General features: G+C 27.2%; 1 protein-coding gene across 1 annotated transcript; it reads right to left on the bottom strand.

Moving 5' to 3' along the window:
- Nucleotides 1–1,870: 1,870 nt before the first annotated feature.
- On the bottom strand, nucleotides 1,871–17,573 carry LOC145845973 (slit homolog 1 protein-like; the record flags this gene model as incomplete). Its single annotated transcript, XM_082952938.1, has 22 exons — nucleotides 1,871–2,142; nucleotides 2,424–2,558; nucleotides 2,644–2,769; nucleotides 2,997–3,200; nucleotides 3,498–3,684; nucleotides 3,858–4,028; nucleotides 7,214–7,321; nucleotides 7,997–8,168; nucleotides 9,180–9,326; nucleotides 9,887–9,997; nucleotides 10,644–10,781; nucleotides 10,984–11,083; nucleotides 11,505–11,621; nucleotides 11,790–11,953; nucleotides 12,587–12,650; nucleotides 13,420–13,646; nucleotides 14,320–14,463; nucleotides 14,817–14,888; nucleotides 15,060–15,206; nucleotides 16,279–16,411; nucleotides 16,687–16,859; nucleotides 17,502–17,573. Coding segments are annotated over 22 exons (3,184 nt in total), but the record flags the coding sequence as incomplete, so codon positions are not given.
- Nucleotides 17,574–17,801: the final 228 nt, after the last annotated feature.

The following is a 17,801-nucleotide window of genomic DNA, read 5'->3' as shown; positions in this document are numbered from 1 at the left end:
CCTTACCCTCGGTCGGTAAGGTATTTTATTTTATTTTTTAATTTTTTTAATTATATTAATTTTTTTTTTCTACTTCCACTGTTATTCCTACCCTCGGTCGGTAGCTTTTTTTTTGTTTGTAATTAACTTTTTTTTAATTTTTATTATTTTTATAAGTTATTTTCTTATTTTTACTTTTACTATTACTGTTATCTCTAGCCCTTAACCTCTGTAAGTAACTTTTTTTCTCGCTTTTTTATTAAATTTTCTAAGTTATTTTTTTCTGTTTGTTTTTTTCTGTATTTTTTTACTCTCGTGCAAAAATGTAACTCGTGCAAAATTGACCTTTGGTGCAAAATCGTCTTCGTAGAATTATGTTCCCTCGTGCAACTTTGTGCCTTCGTGCAAATTTGGCTTTGTGCAATTTCATTCTTGTGAAATTTTGTGCATTCGTGTAATTTTGTTCGTGAAATTTTGTCCCCTCGTGCAATTTAGTAACCTCGAGCAATTTTATCTTTGTGCAATTTAGACCCGTTCCCAATTATGTATATGTTTAAATAAAAACTTAGACTTTATGTTTGATATAGATTTTCAATGATATTGATCTAAAACTTAATTGGTTTATTGATCTGACCATATTTTATCGAAATTTACCTAATTGAACTCGGAAACCCGCGTGGGAACGGTTTTAGAGTAGGAAGGAGCTTAGATTTTTTCTAAGATTTTTAATAAGTTGTAGTTGCTACAAAGTGTAAAATTAAAATGATGTTAGCAATATAAAGTTATTTATAAGACTTAAACTCAAAAGTAAAGTTAGTAAGTATTTGCATTTGAAGATGTTAGAAATAGTTGTATAAATTTAGTAAATTGATTGCGCCAGCTAGAACTTTATTGTAAGGGATTCGTAGAAAATGGTACCAGCCGACAGCATGCATCTATTAGAGTAGTAGGCGACTCTCAGGCAGTACCACTTCCGCCGGCGCCAGCAGGCCCACCTAGCGGACACTAATACTAATAGGGAAAGCAAAACGTTATTAGCTTTAGCTTGTGCTTATGTATAAAAAATATTTATAGTTTAATACTAGTAAGCTACAGTATAGCTTTTTTTTTAATGTTGTTGTGAAGGATGCTAGCACTCACAACTTTGTTTATCTATTAGAAGTGTATTTTCTATAATAAACTAAACGTATTATTTTTTTCTTATTACTTTCTAACATAAAAAAATATCTTACTTGAAAAAGTATCTTAATATTTTTATTCGATATAATGTTATTGGGTTTGAATGACTTAAATAAAAAGCAATACTTATATAACTTGCGTATAAAGTATAGTTTGAACATTTTATGTTGCTTAAATGTGATAATTGAAATATACCTAAGATTAGTTCTGAAAACTTATGATTATTGGTTATTTTGAATTGATCAACTTAATTATATTCTAGATATGTTAAAAAACCAGTAAATTGTATGATTTATTATGAGTAAAAGGCAGTGGTGAAAACAACAAAACGAAAAAAAAACTTAAAACGTAATAATTCTAAGAAATTAATTATACAACTTTTACTTGGTGTACTGTACAATCGTTTTATTTTTTCTTAGGTCATAAACTTTGGGTTCTTCCTTTAAAATATCTAAAAAAGTTATCTTTCAGTAAAAAAATGCGAATTAAAAACATACATTAAAATTTTATATAATTTTAAGTAACAGATTTCATAAACAAATTACAATTATGTTTGGCTATACATAAACTACTATTCATCCAAGCTGCGTATAAAAGGCCGTTATCAAAGAAAAAGGCGACCAAATTTACATCTCACGATCCAACTTGCAAAATAATAATTCTTTTTACACTTTCGCCTCAACTGCCACCACTTGATGTCGTGAAACTCACACTACCCGCATGTTTCCACGCAACCGCACCTACGGACTTTCTGCACCTTCCTGCTCACCACCGATCCATCCTGGCACCTCATCCGGATCCGACGCGCCTGAACTCTCACCGGTCTGCAGCAGGTGGGGGAGGAAGTGCCGCACGAGGAGGAGTGGCACCTGACGTCGACGAACCTCCGCAGGCTCCTGCACGTCATCTTTTTGTGAGGGGAGGAGGGAAATTTCGGTGACGTGTAGAACTTGCGGGTTTTGACGCCGCGGCAGGAACGTACTTCTAAATTTTTAAAGTTTTTATATTAAAAAATAAATGGGTTTTAGTTTAAATTTCTATTTTTACGGTGAAATTAAAAATTAAATTTTAGTTTAAAGAAAAAGTATGAAAAAAGCTAGTATTTTATTATTTAGAATTTTATTGCTCTAAAGATTATTTTATTAACTAGTTCTAATTTTAGTTTATTTCGTTTCGTTTTACCCTTAAAAAATATTTTGTTTGAACCACGACAAGTATCTATGCACCAAAAATATTTAGTAAATTTGACTACAAAAAAGACTGACTTGTTTGACATCGATCACCAGTGTAAGATTTTGGGCATTTGCATTGGTAACCCTGCTGTGTTTTCACGCAAGCTCCCGTAAAACAGTCTTTTCCCCCACAAGAACCACTAAATTCACATCTATCTCCTGAGTAACCTAAAATGTACACGCATTAGACGTTGTTCTAAACACAGACTAAGCTACTAAGTATTTAAATTTTGAAAAATAAACAACGAAAAACCTTTTTCACATTCACAGTAAGCCTGCATTGTGTTAGGTGAAATAAAACATTTTCCATGGTTGCATAGGTTGTTGTCTTGATTACAAGGAAAAGCCTTAAAATTTTCTGGATTCTCACATAGAATGCCTGTTAACATGTTAGAAAATGTGTAAATTTAGATAAGTAGTTCTATAATACTGTTGCTTCTAAGAAGTTTAAATTTTGTATAGTATCTAGTAAAATATTTTTGTTGACGAAAAAAAAGGAATCACACTATCCTTTAAAACTTTAGTTTGTAAAATTAAACTTTTGTTACTAAAGCCAACAAGTCTATTTTGTTTATTGCAGTTTGTTATGTTTACTTTAAAACAAACCTGAATAGCCGTTCATACACACGCACGACAAATCTTCATTCCTATTGTTAATGCAGCTTCCGTGTTCACATGTCAACGTGCAAGATGACGTGAAAATGTCCCCAACCCAACTCCCTGCACGAATATCCTCAGTAGAACCTCGAATATCCGCCAAGCTCTCAAACTCAATCATTTGCTGATTAAAAAAGATGGCGTGAATACAACCTGTAAGATTATAAAAATAGAAAATAAAATACAGATCTGAATTTTGGTTGATATATAAGTTTTGTTGTACTTTTACAAAGCTGATAAAAATATAAAAACTACTTAAAAGGTAACGCCCCAGTTAAAAATAAAGTAGAATTTAAAAAAAGCTTATAACTAGTTTTATTTGACTTAATAAAAAAAATAGTTATGTCTTTTAGAATTTGAATATGATAAGTATTAATTATAAGCTAAGCTACTTAAAAATTAGACTTAAACAAAATTAAACTTTATCTAACTAAAAAAAGTATTTCGTACCTTCAAATGTTTTTGAATCGCTGAAAAACCACATTTTTGTGCCAAATTCCAGCAGTTGAGGGGATACTCCTCCGATCTGCATTATCGTAAACTCTTCACTTGATTGGTCAAAACGAATGTCACGTGATATTTTACTTTCGTCGTCGATTTGAATTGAAACTGCATTCTCACGGACTTCAACTTCGATCTGTTAAATTTAATATAAAAAAAAAGATAAATAAATGGTCGTTTGAAAAAAATCCGAGCTAATTACAATCCCATAAGTACTAAGAATCCGAGCTAAGTACTAAGTACATACCTTTTAAGTACACTAAAATTTTTTGGTAAATAAATTTGCAATTTCTATATTAAGTAATGTACCTTGTGAGTATTTCCGTCGTTTACGGGTTCTGGACTATACAATGTAATGGACTCCTCATTCTTTAAACTTCTTTTGACTTTCACGTGTCCGGAGAAAAACTCAACAGATATAAAATCGTATCTATCGCTTGTTATTGGATTGTTTCCCCAGTAGAATAGAATCCCATTATCCTGTGTTGTAGCAATAAATTACGCTTTATACTTTATTGTTAGCGTATGCATAACTACTACTTTACAGTGGCGTCGCATGGTATTTTTTTTAGGTGGTGCAAAATTAAAAAAATATCCCCTACTTTAAAACACTTTTTTATATTAAATAAAGACTTTTTTCTATAACAATTACATTAAATTGCTAATGTAACTTGGGAAATTTGTTTAAAAATAAAACATTTTTTTTTCAAAAAAAAATATTTGAGAAAATAACTTTAAAAAAAAGGTAAATACTTAAAAAAATTAAAGCAAGTATAGGAATATAAAAAAAATTAAGTAATTTAAAAGACTTAAATGTAGAAAATGTTAAGCTCACTCATGAGTATTAATTTTTAAGAAGTAGAAAATATTAAACAGTAGAAAAAACTTAGACAAAACAAAATTTTATAATATTGAAAAATACTGCAACTTTAATAGTTCTTTATTTTGCCTCAAATTTGTTTAAAAATATTTGATTAAACATCATATTAAGAATGGTTATTTTATTAATAGTTAACTTAACAAAATAATAAATGTCTTATTAGACTTGGCAAGGAAATTAAAAAGTCTACAAACAAAAAAAAATGTTATGTACAAACTGCAAGTTTATTTAAAGTAAAATTGATTTTACTAAATAGAAAATAATTGCTTATTTACTGATGAATATTGAAAACAATAAACGAGTATCAACTTATAACTAATTAAAACTTTTGATGTTTTGATGTAACTTTTTGATGAAAAAAAACAGCTTGAATACTAAGTAAAAAACACTAAAGTAAAATAAGCAAGCTCATAAATAAATTTTACGAAGTCTCTAACTTACAATTTATATTAAACAGACTAATATTATAATAATAAAATACAGCAAATGCAATAATATTTCTTTTAGCCTCAACTTTAGTTAAAAAATATTGGATTAATTAAACATCAAACTATTAATAACTATTTTACTGATATTTAATTTAAAAAAAATCTAATTATACTTGGCAATGAATTAAAAAGTCTACAAACAAATAAAATGTTGTATACAAATTAAATTTTTTTTAAAGAGAAAAATTTACATTACTTAGTAAAGAAATTTTATAAATTTTATATAAGTTGGCCTCAAAGTCTTTAGATGTTTCTTTTATAAAACAAAACAATTTGCTAAAATAGATATTTAAAACACTTGAGAAAAAAAAAGTTATAACAAAAGTAATTTTTTTTTGTATATATAAAAATATATATATTGATACTTAAAAATTTAAAACTTCTCTTCAACAAAAGTATAAAATTTTATAAAACTTAGGATGAAAAAGTTTGATAAAAATTGCTTTAAGAATGATGGAGAATATAGGTTTTCAGTAAAATTGTATTTTTTTGCTGTTTTGGTTTGCTCCTTGTATAATAAATCATTGTACTCTCTGGCTTTGACCAGTTGTAACTAAAAGTTTAATAGGAAATTTCAAGTTTATTAAAGAGTAACTATTAGCTTTCTGAAAAAGTTAAAATAAGAACAACATGTAAAAAAAATGCCTATACACCCTCCCCCCCTCTTACCCTCACTATTTTGCACAATTTTTTTTACAAACATTAAGACTTTATTAAGTTTAAGATTGTTGGAGGTTTAGTTTTTTAATATGTTTTTTGTAGGTATCTTTTCTTTATTTAATTTTAATATGGTTTTCATTTTGATGACAGTATTTTTGTCAGGAGCTTAACTTTTTAAAGTTTAGTTGGTGAGGCTGTTAAACTTTTCAAGAATTTAAAAGATAATTTATAAATATGTAACCGTTATAGCAGTAAAAAATTGGTTAGTTAGTTTTCATGTGGCCATAGGGGTAAAACACTTATTTTTTAATTATAAATAAGCTTGTTATTTTCAGAGTAAAAAAACTAAAACTGCTTTAGTCAGCCTGAATATTTTTATAAATTGGTCTGTTTTAATTTATCTTGGGTCATCTTGAGTTTTAACATTTCTAAGTTATCCTGATTATAAGGCAAGGCAACCATATTTCAACAATTTTATCTGAAATTTTTGCTTTGTTTTTGAAAAAATTAAACCAAAAGTCATATAAAATAGAATAAATTTTCATAAAATGTTAAACTACTCTAAGTTATCAAAGTTTCTAAGTTAAGGCTAATTACTTTTTTTAAATATGTGACTGTTTCAATAATACTAAATTTCATTTAGTATAAATCTTGATTATTTTTCTGTAAGAGTGAACTAGAAGTTTATAATAAACTTCTTAATTTATTTTTTTTCAGAACTTAAAGTTTACATTTAAATATAAATTAATTAAATATTTTATTAAATTAATGATAACAATAATCAGTTATAGTTAAGTTTATGTGTGCAGATTAAAATAAAAAATAAAATTTCTTAGACTTTGATGATTCAAGGTTTTTATCTTTTTTTTTCAAAATATTTAATTTATGACAAGTTTTGTTCTTTTATTGTCCAGTTTTAATAGAAGTGATCTGTTAAACTAAAAAAAAATCATGTGGGTACATAAACTCAAGTTTAATCCTTTGCAGTAGCTTAGCTTTGTTTTTATTATTTGTTTACAATAGCTTGTAGATGATACTTAAGCATGTCCTGTTTTAGGGAATTTTCAACTTAGTTTACTTACCGCAAGATATTGATTTTGCGGTAATTCTTGAAGAAATTTTGCTTTTTTGAGTTCATTTGCGGCAGTCAGCTAAGAGTTTGCGGCAGTGAAGTGGGCAAAATGGTCGTTTTCAAAATTGGAGTTTTAAAAGAGATTTCGTTCTAAAAAATAACGAAATCGTTACAGATACTTATTTTTTTTCTTACAAAATTTCAAGGTGGTGCAGTTGCGGCAGTGCAACACCCCACGCGACGCCCCTGCTACTTTACAAAAAAAAGATTTTAAAAAACGTAAAAAGAGGTTTAATTTAAGGTATTGACTATGTTTTTAATAAAAGAAGTACTAATTTAGTTTATTTTATAAATAACATATTTCGATAACCGAAAAGTTTGCACCAGGTCCTAGGACTAAATATTTTGAGCGCTAATTATTTCTCGGTTAACAAACTATATAAATATTTTCTTAATATATCAACCCTACAAGGTGTATAACGTATTAATATTTAGTTTTTAGAGAAAAGTTTTTCGTAACAAAGAAAATTAAGGCTTAAAAAAGTAAAAGGCTTTTGAAACATACGTTGTTTGTTGAAATGTAAAGTGTCAGCGTCGCTATCTTGTTACCACCTTTGAAGCGGTGACTCAAGTCTATATGGCTTCCATTTTTCGTCAAAGTTACACTTGTGAGCTAAAATAAAATAAAATTATGTTACAATTTTATTTCATTAAAAACAAGAGTGTTTTAATCAGTATTAACTCATGTAAGATATAAAATAGTATCTCTTATTGTTAGTATGTTAAGTAAACTATTTAAGATTTTACTCATTTTAAAATATATTCAAATGAGATAAAAAGTGATACTAGTTGTCCCATAAAATTAAAAAAACTAAGGTAAAGATTTACCTGTATAACTATGCTTTAACTTATATAAAAATTAAAACTCAGTATGATAAAAGTTATATGGTTGCTTACTTACAGATAGTCATTCATATCTAAGTTAAATATCTTAATGTAACTACTCTTCAAAACTTTGATGTTAGTATAACCACAAACGTTTAATACAAGACTTTTTTCCTTAAATATGTTTTTAAAAATTGTTTGACTAAAGAAATGTTTGTAAATAAGCATGTTTAGTTTAAGTTAATAAAACTTTAATAAAATAGTTTAAAAATTATTATTAGTAACTTACAAAAATACATTTTAAGAAAAAAATTGATGTTTATAAAAACATAATCTAACGTTTTAAAAGTATCAAACTCTACTAGATTTAAAACTTGTCACTTTTAAATTTTCAATTACAGCAAAAGTTTATCTAATTTTAAAACATGTGAGTTGTAAATAAACGAAACGTGTATTAACGAACAGATTGGCACAACGTTCCGGTGAACCCTGGTTGACACAGGCACTTGAAACCGGCAGCAGTGGAGGTGGCGGCGTGGCAAACTGCATCGTTCGCACAATCGTTGTTCGTGCAAGGGTCGTCTCTCAGAATACTGATCCTGTCACCAGTCTCCTCCAAGTCACAGAACTGACCTCTGAAGATTAATAAGAGCTTTTAAAAAGGTTTTATATTTACTATAACAAATTATTTTAGATTTTGAAGTGTGTGAATAAAAAAGTATTTAATTTACGTGTACAACTTTATAATAAGTAGTTAAAACCAGTCATTAATTTACATACTTAAATGTTTATTACTTATATACATTATAAGATCAGAGTATACCACAACTAAAACTTTCAAAAAATAACCTCTAGACGATAGTGTAACTTTTACTTAGATATAAAAAGTAAATTTGAGTACGTTTCTTTAAAACAAATAGTTTGTAGTAATTAGAAATGAATTGTGAGCAGAAATGATATCTAAAACCAAAAATATTTTTAACTACTTGATAATAATCTACAACTTTGCTTTTATTTTTCAGTAACAAACAATGTAAATGATTTGGTAAAAAATAGTATTTTCAATTATTTAAGTAAAATTTATTTTTACTCGTGTTTATAAAACATTTGTTATTAAATTAGTAAAAAATCACGATACTATTAATGTCAGTCACAGATTTTGAATTAGATAAGTTTCGAAACGGTTTTAAGTATTTCAAAAACGTATATGTTTTTAAGAACTTATTTTTACAACAAACGTTTTTTATAAGTCCGTACTCCGTACTCATATGCAGGTTGATATTTAATTATACGAAAACTAAAATTACTTTTTAATGTGCTTATTGTACTATACTAGTTACTATAAATTTTATTACGACTTTGGAGTTTTGGTTATAGTAACCTATAATATCAAAAAACTTATGCGTCTATTTATTTTTCATTTAATATTTGTTACTGTAAGTTTGTAACTCAATTAATAAAGCAAACTTGTTTTTATATTAGAAGTTTGAGAAAAAATTGACAAAACTTGTAAATCTTTATCGACAACCAATTATTTATGATTACATAAAAGTTATAAGGCAAAATAAAGATATTCTTTAAAACTTCATGAAACCAAATTAGCTATTTTAATCCAAACTACAACAAATAATCAATATACAACTTACATGAATCCAGGAGCGCAGTTGCATCGATAACCAGTTTTCAGGGCAAGATCTTCCTGGCAGGTGGCTCCGTTCTGACATCTGTTTTCTGTGCACACTTTTATTACTTCGCTGCAGTTCCTTCCAACGTACCTTCGAGAACATTCACATCTGTTTGTGAGATTAACATGAGATTTTTGTTATATTGTTGTAATATAACTAATCTATGAAGTGTGATTTTGTAAAGTATAAATAAAATCTGATTTTATTTTGTGAACATTGCTCTGCATAAAACAAGTTGAAAAAAAAACTTGAATATTAAAACTACTCTTGTTAAAATAATTTAGCTTGCTATAGAGAAGCTTTTAAAGTTTTAAGAAAATACAATACTGTTTTAAAATAAAACATGGGCAACTTAATGAAAAAACAACCTTAACAATTTCGGTAAGTAAAATAGACTGAATTTCTTATAACTAAAATATAAAAACTTAACTTATATACTATATTTAGCTTTATGTTTTGCTCTCTATATTTTAGCATTACCACATTAATATTACGTAAAATTTATTTCTTATAAACACTTTTACTTGATCGAAATTGATGTTTTTTCTGATATTATAAATAGAAAATGTCGTTTTTGCAGAAAAAATTAAAAGAAACTAACTATGAAAAAATATTAGTTTAAACAGAAGGTAGATGGGACAAATCAAAACTATACTTTGAAAACTAACTGATAATCATGGACATTTTCGTTTTGGATATCCATACATGTGGCTCCATTTTTACAAGGTTTAAGTCGTTCGCACTTGTCCCCAACTTGTACCGCGCATTTTTCTCCAGCCCTTTAATGTCAAGAGTAATATACTTCATATAGTATAATAAACTTCAACAGACTCAAAAACTAAGTTGAGTATACATGCAACATTAGTTTTAATTGTAACTACACTTTGTTACTTAATCTGTTTTTTAATTTTTTTATTAAAAAAAAAACCGTCGACATTTAAGATTAAAACATAGTATTAGATCGTGTGTTTGCATGTAAATGCAATTTTGCAAGCATTATCGCAATACATGCCTTGTAATTTAATTACCTTCGCACAAGCATGATGATGCTTTTACATTATTTATAGAATTTGCGACTCGTAGCTTGTTTGTGAATTAAACAGTTTGTTTATATGCAAACAATTAATCGGTTTATCTTGATAAAGCGACTTAGTTTTTAGTGCAGGTATGAAACTGCTTAAGGTAATGCTGTTAGTCTATACATTCCTTTATAAATTTGTTTATTTGGTTATATATTTGTTTTTCATGTAAAGTTTAAACTTTATGTTTAAAAAAAGTAGTTTAAACAACTTTAAAGCTTAAACAAGCCAGAAATACTATATTTTATGCATAAATCTTTATCATTTGTTTTTAATTAAACATCCTAAATAATAAGAGTACGTTTTGAGAGAACTTCCAAAGTGGTTTTTAAAAATGATAACCAACCACCCATTTTCGCATTGACAAGTGAAGCTGTTTATTCCGTCAACACAAATTTCGTGTTCACCTGTGCAAGACGTCATAGTACAGTCATCGATGTTTATTTCGCAATTTTTCCCATTGAAGCCATCAATACAAGAGCACCTTTATGTTAGTTTGTATAAAAATTTAATCGTTAAGAAATTTTTAATCTTAGAAATTAATGTCCACTTTTACATCAACTTTTTTTACAACATTAAGATTTTATCTAGACAATTAGAAAAAAACAAGCTCTGTAACTTAAATACATATACTTTTCGTTACAAAGTACTATATTTCATTACTTTAAACAACAAATGATACTTACTGGTAATTTTGTTCACTTAGAGCATGACACTTTCCTCTGTTTTGACAAGGTTTTAGTATGCAGGGTTCTATTGGGGTTTCACAGTTTCTTCCTTTAAAACCTTTAAACAAATAATATCAAGAATACGATTAAAACTAATATAGTTTTTACATTATGTTTTGAAAATGAGCTTTTGCGATATTACATAAACAAATGTTAATTTAAAAGCTTCCGTTATGGCTTTAGTGGTTTGTTTTTCAGAAAAGTACGAAATTAGCTTTAATAAGAAAAAAAATTGACTTAAAGTTACTTTGTCAATATTTTAAATAAATGAGATAGATTAAAAGTAAATTATGTAGGTGTTCGGTTAAATTTCTATATTGCTAATTTTTAAATTAAAGTATTGGGCGTAACAGAAAGTTTTCTGCAAAATTTTAAAAGATGAGCAGTTTTTTCGATATACACTTCATTGATTTTCGATATACACTTAATTTAAATTAAATAAATTTATAAAACTAAGATTGACAATATCAAATACAAACCAGTTTTACAGATACATTGATAAACATGAAAATCATCTGGTAGACAGGTTGATTCGTATTTACAAGGCGATATTAGACAGGGGTTGCACTTTGCTGCTATTTCTACATCTAATGGACCTTTACGTCAATTATTACATATATTTATAGAGGAGAAATTACATAATTCAGAATACGTTTTTAAACTTTAAACAGTGTTACCACATTTGATTTTTTTACGTTGAAGTATAGAAAACAGTTGCTAAAAGTTAAATTACAAACAAATTGAAAAAAAAATCAACAACTAACCGTTACAATTAAAGCTTTCAGGAGATTTAGACACGATGAGCTGTCCAGACATGTTTCGTGGTCCGTGACATCTGGCTATTCCGGCATCAACTCTTCTGTCCATCATCCAAATAACCAACCACCTCATGTTGCAATCACAATGCCACGGGTTCTCTCCAAATCCTCTATTAATATTTATGTATGTAAATATAAAGAAAATATTTTCTTTAATATGATAACTAAGTTAGTAGTTGCAGATGTCTGCGAAAAGATCTAAACCGGTAGATAGTTACCAAAGTTTTAAAGTTGTTCATTTTGTATGAGAGTCATTTTTACGATATCGTCCCCTTTGGTAAAAACTTGTTTTTATTGACTAGTTAAATACACTAACAAGAGTTTTACAAGAGTTGTGAACGTAAACATATAAATAAATTAATAGATCGTTTAAATAAAAATATATTTTTTAAGTTTTTGTACAGTGTGAATTTTGATTTTTTTAACTTATAGCATTAGGTAGTGTTAAAAAGTGTTTAAATATTTTTTTAAATTTAAGACATACTTGACTCAAATTTATTTTGCTACAAAAAAATGTTAAATTTTTTGTAAGCACACAATATTAATTAAAATAAAAATTTTTTTATTACAAAACAAAACATACAATCGACGAATGTTTTCTAATTTTTTTAAAGCCCCTTCGTTGATAGTGGAAAGGTTGTTTGAATGAAGAGATCTGAATTTTTTTAGATAAATTATTTTCAATATTTTAAACACTAATCATTTTTAAAACAACTACTAATGTTTAAATTCTTTTTACTAACAGTGTTTGTAGGCTGAAAATTCCTTTAAAAGCATTTTGATCGGCGCACTGTATTCGGTTGTAACCTAGCAAAAGTGACTGTAGTGAAGTTAAGTTCACGAACTGATTCGAGAGTAATCTTTGTATTTTGTTTTCACTTAAGTCTCTGAGCATGTAAGAAAGTATGTATCAATATTCATATTTCAATTCATGAAAATTAATTACTAATTTAATGTAGCTTAACTTTTAAAAGTTAGTTTAATAGACAATATTTTTTAGTTTAAACAAAGTGTAAAGCCTTTGTAAATCTTTGAATTGTTTTATAAAGTTTTTAGTAAGTTATTTGTAAGTTAAACTTAACAACTAATTTTTTGATAACTAACAGTATTTTTAGTCGAGTAAAATTATTAATTTCAAGTGGAATTTTTTCTACATTGTTACGTTCCATATAAAGTTCAATGACATCATTAGGAATATCTTCGACCGGAATTCGGTCAAAGTTCAAATTCGAGCATCTTACCACACCATCTAGTTATAGTACTTTAAATTCAAAAATTATACAGTCAAATATGTTTTAAAAATTAAACAATTTTTAGTTGCTTTAATAACACAATAAAAAATTTGTATTTATATTTTATAGCTGATTTTATGCATATTTTTATTGTTACACATTTGCAAACAAACAACAGACTAAATTAACGTATTTATGATACATGAAAAGTAGATATTTTACGTCCAAAATAGTATTTTTAACCTTAAAGCAGCTTAAACAATGTTAAAACATTGTGAGTGTTAAAATATTTAATGAAATTTAAGACCAGTATCACGTTATAAGTAGCGAAGTTATAAGCTAACTTGAGCATTTGCAGTTTTTCGGACACTTTTTCTTCGGTGTGCATTGTGACATCACAACAGCATTGCATATGAAGTCATGGGACCGGATGTCGGCAATGGGAAAGTTTCGATTGGCATGAGGGCTCGAACATCGAGGTTTGCCCATGGAAACGTGATTGTTTCTTAGTAACCAATCGTGCATCCAGGACAATCTACAGTCGCAGTTGAGATTGTTGGACAAAATGTTGCTGTTATTAAAAAATAAACTAACTAAAACTTTTTATTGAAAATAAGTTTACTCGTAAGCATTATTTTTAGTAGAGGTAAAGCGAAAAAGTTTTGTTTCTAAAAGTTCTTTGTAATTTAAAAATTACTTGGCAAAACATTGTTTTTTAATTTTGAATTAAATCATTTCAAATCTATTAATCATTAAGTTTATTCTTACCAAAATTACTAAGGCTAAAGGCCAAAATATATTTTACTACTTTGTCTAAAAAATAAACTACTATAATAGCTAAAAATATATCTATTTAGCTATTTAAAACTTTTGGTTTATTTGTATTTTTAATAAGAAAACAACAACTGACAACAGTAAAACAGTAGTTCATATATAGAGTAAAATTATTTGCAACTTAACTTAGAGTTAAAATAATTTCAAATTTCGCAGCATATATTATACAAAATGGAAAAAGTAACTATTTCTGAAAAGCTGATTGTTGTTCCTTAATTTTTGTTACAAAACAAGAATAATATATTTTTAAATAAAACTACAGAAAACCTATTGCATGTTAGATATATAAATTCTTTATAACACTAAACTATATTTAGAGCTTTTTATAAACTGTTTAAGTAAGTCATAGAAACCAATAAAATTATATTAAACGACTTTATATAAAACATAAAGTAATAAACAAAACTCACAGCGTTTCAACATCCTGGAGATAATCAAAAGAACCTTGGTCTATTGTGCTTATTTCATTCGAGTACAAATCTATCTCCTTCAAGTGTTCAAGCCCCACAAAAGAGTGATTTCCCAAGCATGAGATGCGATTGTTTCGTATCTGTCTGTAACACCAACAGTAGTCAGTAATTAAGCATTGTAAGCTGACATTGATTAATTCGAGCGGATTATGTTGTAAGGAAATGTTTTCAACTAGATATCTTTTAATTCGAGCGCTTTCAATGGCTTGTTCAGACAAAGTCTCATTTTGCAAGTCAGCTGTGAACAGCATTAAGGTTGTTGTTGAACTTGCGTTTGACTTTGAAAAAACTTACTGGAAAAAATTTATGAGAAAAATAACTTTTGAATTAAGTAGGGAATGATAAAAAGTTCGGTTGGATGATTGATTAAGAAGTGGAATTTTTTTTTCAAGTGTTTGTGCAGCATAGTAAAACAGTTTAGATAAATTAAAACTTACAAGATTTTTAGGCTCGGCAATCCATTAAACATCACACCATGTAAATCCGTTAGAAGATTATCGTTTATTCGTCTATAAAAAAACAATAATAAATTTTCATTTTTAATGGTTATTTTAGGTATTAAAAACTTAAAGAACAAAGTCTTAACTATTTTAAGTAGCACCAAAATTTAATTTAAAAAATATTAATGTCAATTGTCAATTGAACAACTACAGATTTTTATTTATTTAAAAACAATTTACAATTCAGCCAAGCTCACTGCCCCTTTGAATGCTCCTTTTTCGATTTTTTTAATCTTATTTTGTGATATATCTATTGTTTTGAGTGAGTTGTAGTTTTTAAAGATACCATTGTTATTCACTACTTGAATGTCGTTGTATCTCAAATCTCTGTGTAGAAAACCGTTATCAATTACCATAATAATCCCACTTAAGGCGATTCATCACCGATATGAATACTAATCTTTAAATAAATTTAAATTAAAAGAAGATATTGTAAGTCTATTTTTTTTGTTTTGCGTATAACGTATGCTTAAAGGTTTTAGCTGTGACTAAGCTATTGAGGTTAATTATTAGAAAAAAAACTCAGTAACAGTTATCTAAAAATTGCACATAATGCTTCAACTAAAGCTGCAATTAAAATCGATAAGCGTTTTTTAATTAACATTAACGACTTTTTTGCAAAAAAAAAACATAGGAATAATTAAAACTCCAAAAACTAAGTTTGTCAACATATAAAGAAACAAACAAAAACAGATTTTGTAATAAATTATAATAATCAAGTTTAAGAAGTTTATTTTTTTTAAATAATTTAATAGTTCTTAACATTAAAAATACTAAATTAAATATAACAATATAACAAATTTCTAAAAGCTAAAAAATATACTAATCTGTAGTAAAGTTCAGGTTTAACTATTCAAATTAATTTATAAAAACATGTATGAGTATCAATTTTATAGCAATAGCTTAAACAAAAGCATAACAATTTATCAAATGCTTACAAGCAAATAAAAAGTATTAAGCATCAACTAAGTTAAAAATAGTTTGGTCTGTATAACTTTTTTTAATATAAAATTCGTGTGTATTAATTAAAAATTTAACTTTTATGCGTAGTTTTTAAATAATTTTTTTACATATCAAACTAAAATGTTTAATTGGTTAAAGTAACTTCAATTAACATATAGAAAAAGCTTAAACAGCTATGCGAAGGTATAGCCTCAACTCCTATGGTCTAAGGTTGTGAACTTAACAATTTAATTAGACATTTTTAGAAATACACTACAGCATATAAATACGCATGACAAAATATTTCTTGTAAATTATCTAAATTTTATCGCTTTACTGTTTTATACATTTGTTACCTAAGTTAGAATTTAGTAAATAAGCAAATAGGTGTAAGCTAAAACCTAATTGCCTAAACAAAAATAAAATATTTCAACACACTCTATCCAACAAAACTTACAAAACAGAAACGCTAGTTGGTATGTTTCTTGGTATTTCTTTGAGCCCGCTGCAAACAACTTTTGCACCTACACACTTGCATTTTTCTGGACACTCCGATTGCACAAGACATGAGTCTTGACGTGTTGTGAGACCTATATTTTGTTTTTGGTTGTTTGTAAGCTTAGAATTATTGTAGGTATTAGTTGTAATATGTTTAAAACTTTGAAAAAGTTTAAATGGCACAACAAATTTAAACATGACCTATTAAAAAACTTCAAAACATTGTCATCTTTTCTCTATATTTGAAAAATCTATGGAATTTTATAAATATAAATATATAAAAAAATTGAAATAAAATATTTACTAATACGTTTTCAATAAAAAATATTTAAGAATAAACTTAAAACTAATACAATAAGCTGCATACCAGCTGGGCATAATCTGAACCTTCTTCTTCTAATTCTTTTTATTTCACGTCTAAAAAGAGGTTTTGGCCCGTAGCATTTTACCCTGGATTTTTCCACAACTCCGTTCCTTCTTAAATACCTAGTAAGCCATCTCAGCTTGCAATCGCATTGAAATGGGTTGCCACCTAAGTACCTTTGATGGATGATAAAAATTTTAACGTTTGTGTGTCGAACTTTATAAAGTAGCACATCGTATAGTTTTCATTATTTTCTAACACATGTGGATTTTTTTGTTTTAAGTATTTCTAATAAATAAATGACGTTTTGAAAATAAAGAACATAAAGTATTATCATCTCTGTTTCTGTAAGAAAAGTGCTAATTTTGTTGTTTTATATATTTTAAGTTTTATAATTTTTCATAGTTTTTATTTAATCTTGTACTTACGAACAAAATCTAAGATTTTTACTATATAACCAAATTTTACAGTTTGTGTAACTAAGAATTGTTTTTGCTTTATGCTTATCTTTTATAACATTTAATTTTACTTTTTTGACACATAAGCGATTTGTAAATTAAATATCAGTTTAAAAAAGGTTAAAAAACACTAGTTTAAAAACAAATTTTTTCAATTGTAATTGCATTCATATAAAAACCAATAACATGCACTTAAATCAGTTTATTCAGTTGGCTACAAAGTTAATAAACGTTTTTTGTATGTTTTTTAAAAGATATCACATGCTTGTTTAGCTAAGCAAACACACTGCTAACTGCTTAAGACGTTCAAGTGTCTTATATTTGTGTAATTTAAAGTTGTTATAAGTTTTTGACACTTACAAATTTTTAAGGCTTCTCAAAGGGGCAAATATTCCTTCGGGAAGAGCTTGAATGCGGTTTCCGTACAAATTTCTGTAAAACAAACAAGTTTAGTAGAGTTTAAAGACTACATTCCAAACAAACTCGATTACGGCTTCTACTAACAGATTAGTCAAATTTCGCAGACCGGAAAAAGTGCTTCGTTTCAAACAGGTAATCTTGTTTTCTTGCAAATATCTACAACAATGAGGAATTTATAAAGCTAATCTGAGTAAAACTAAGTCTTACAGCAATTTAAATGTATTTAAAAACAACACAAAT

This window comes from Thalia democratica, unplaced genomic scaffold, assembly GCF_965202585.1.
Source record: "Thalia democratica unplaced genomic scaffold, ktThaDemo2.hap1.1 HAP1_SCAFFOLD_230, whole genome shotgun sequence".
Taxonomy (NCBI): Eukaryota; Metazoa; Chordata; class Thaliacea; order Salpida; family Salpidae; genus Thalia; species Thalia democratica.
The sequence above is the reverse complement of the archived record's forward strand: the minus strand, read 5'-3'. Positions and strand labels throughout refer to the sequence as shown.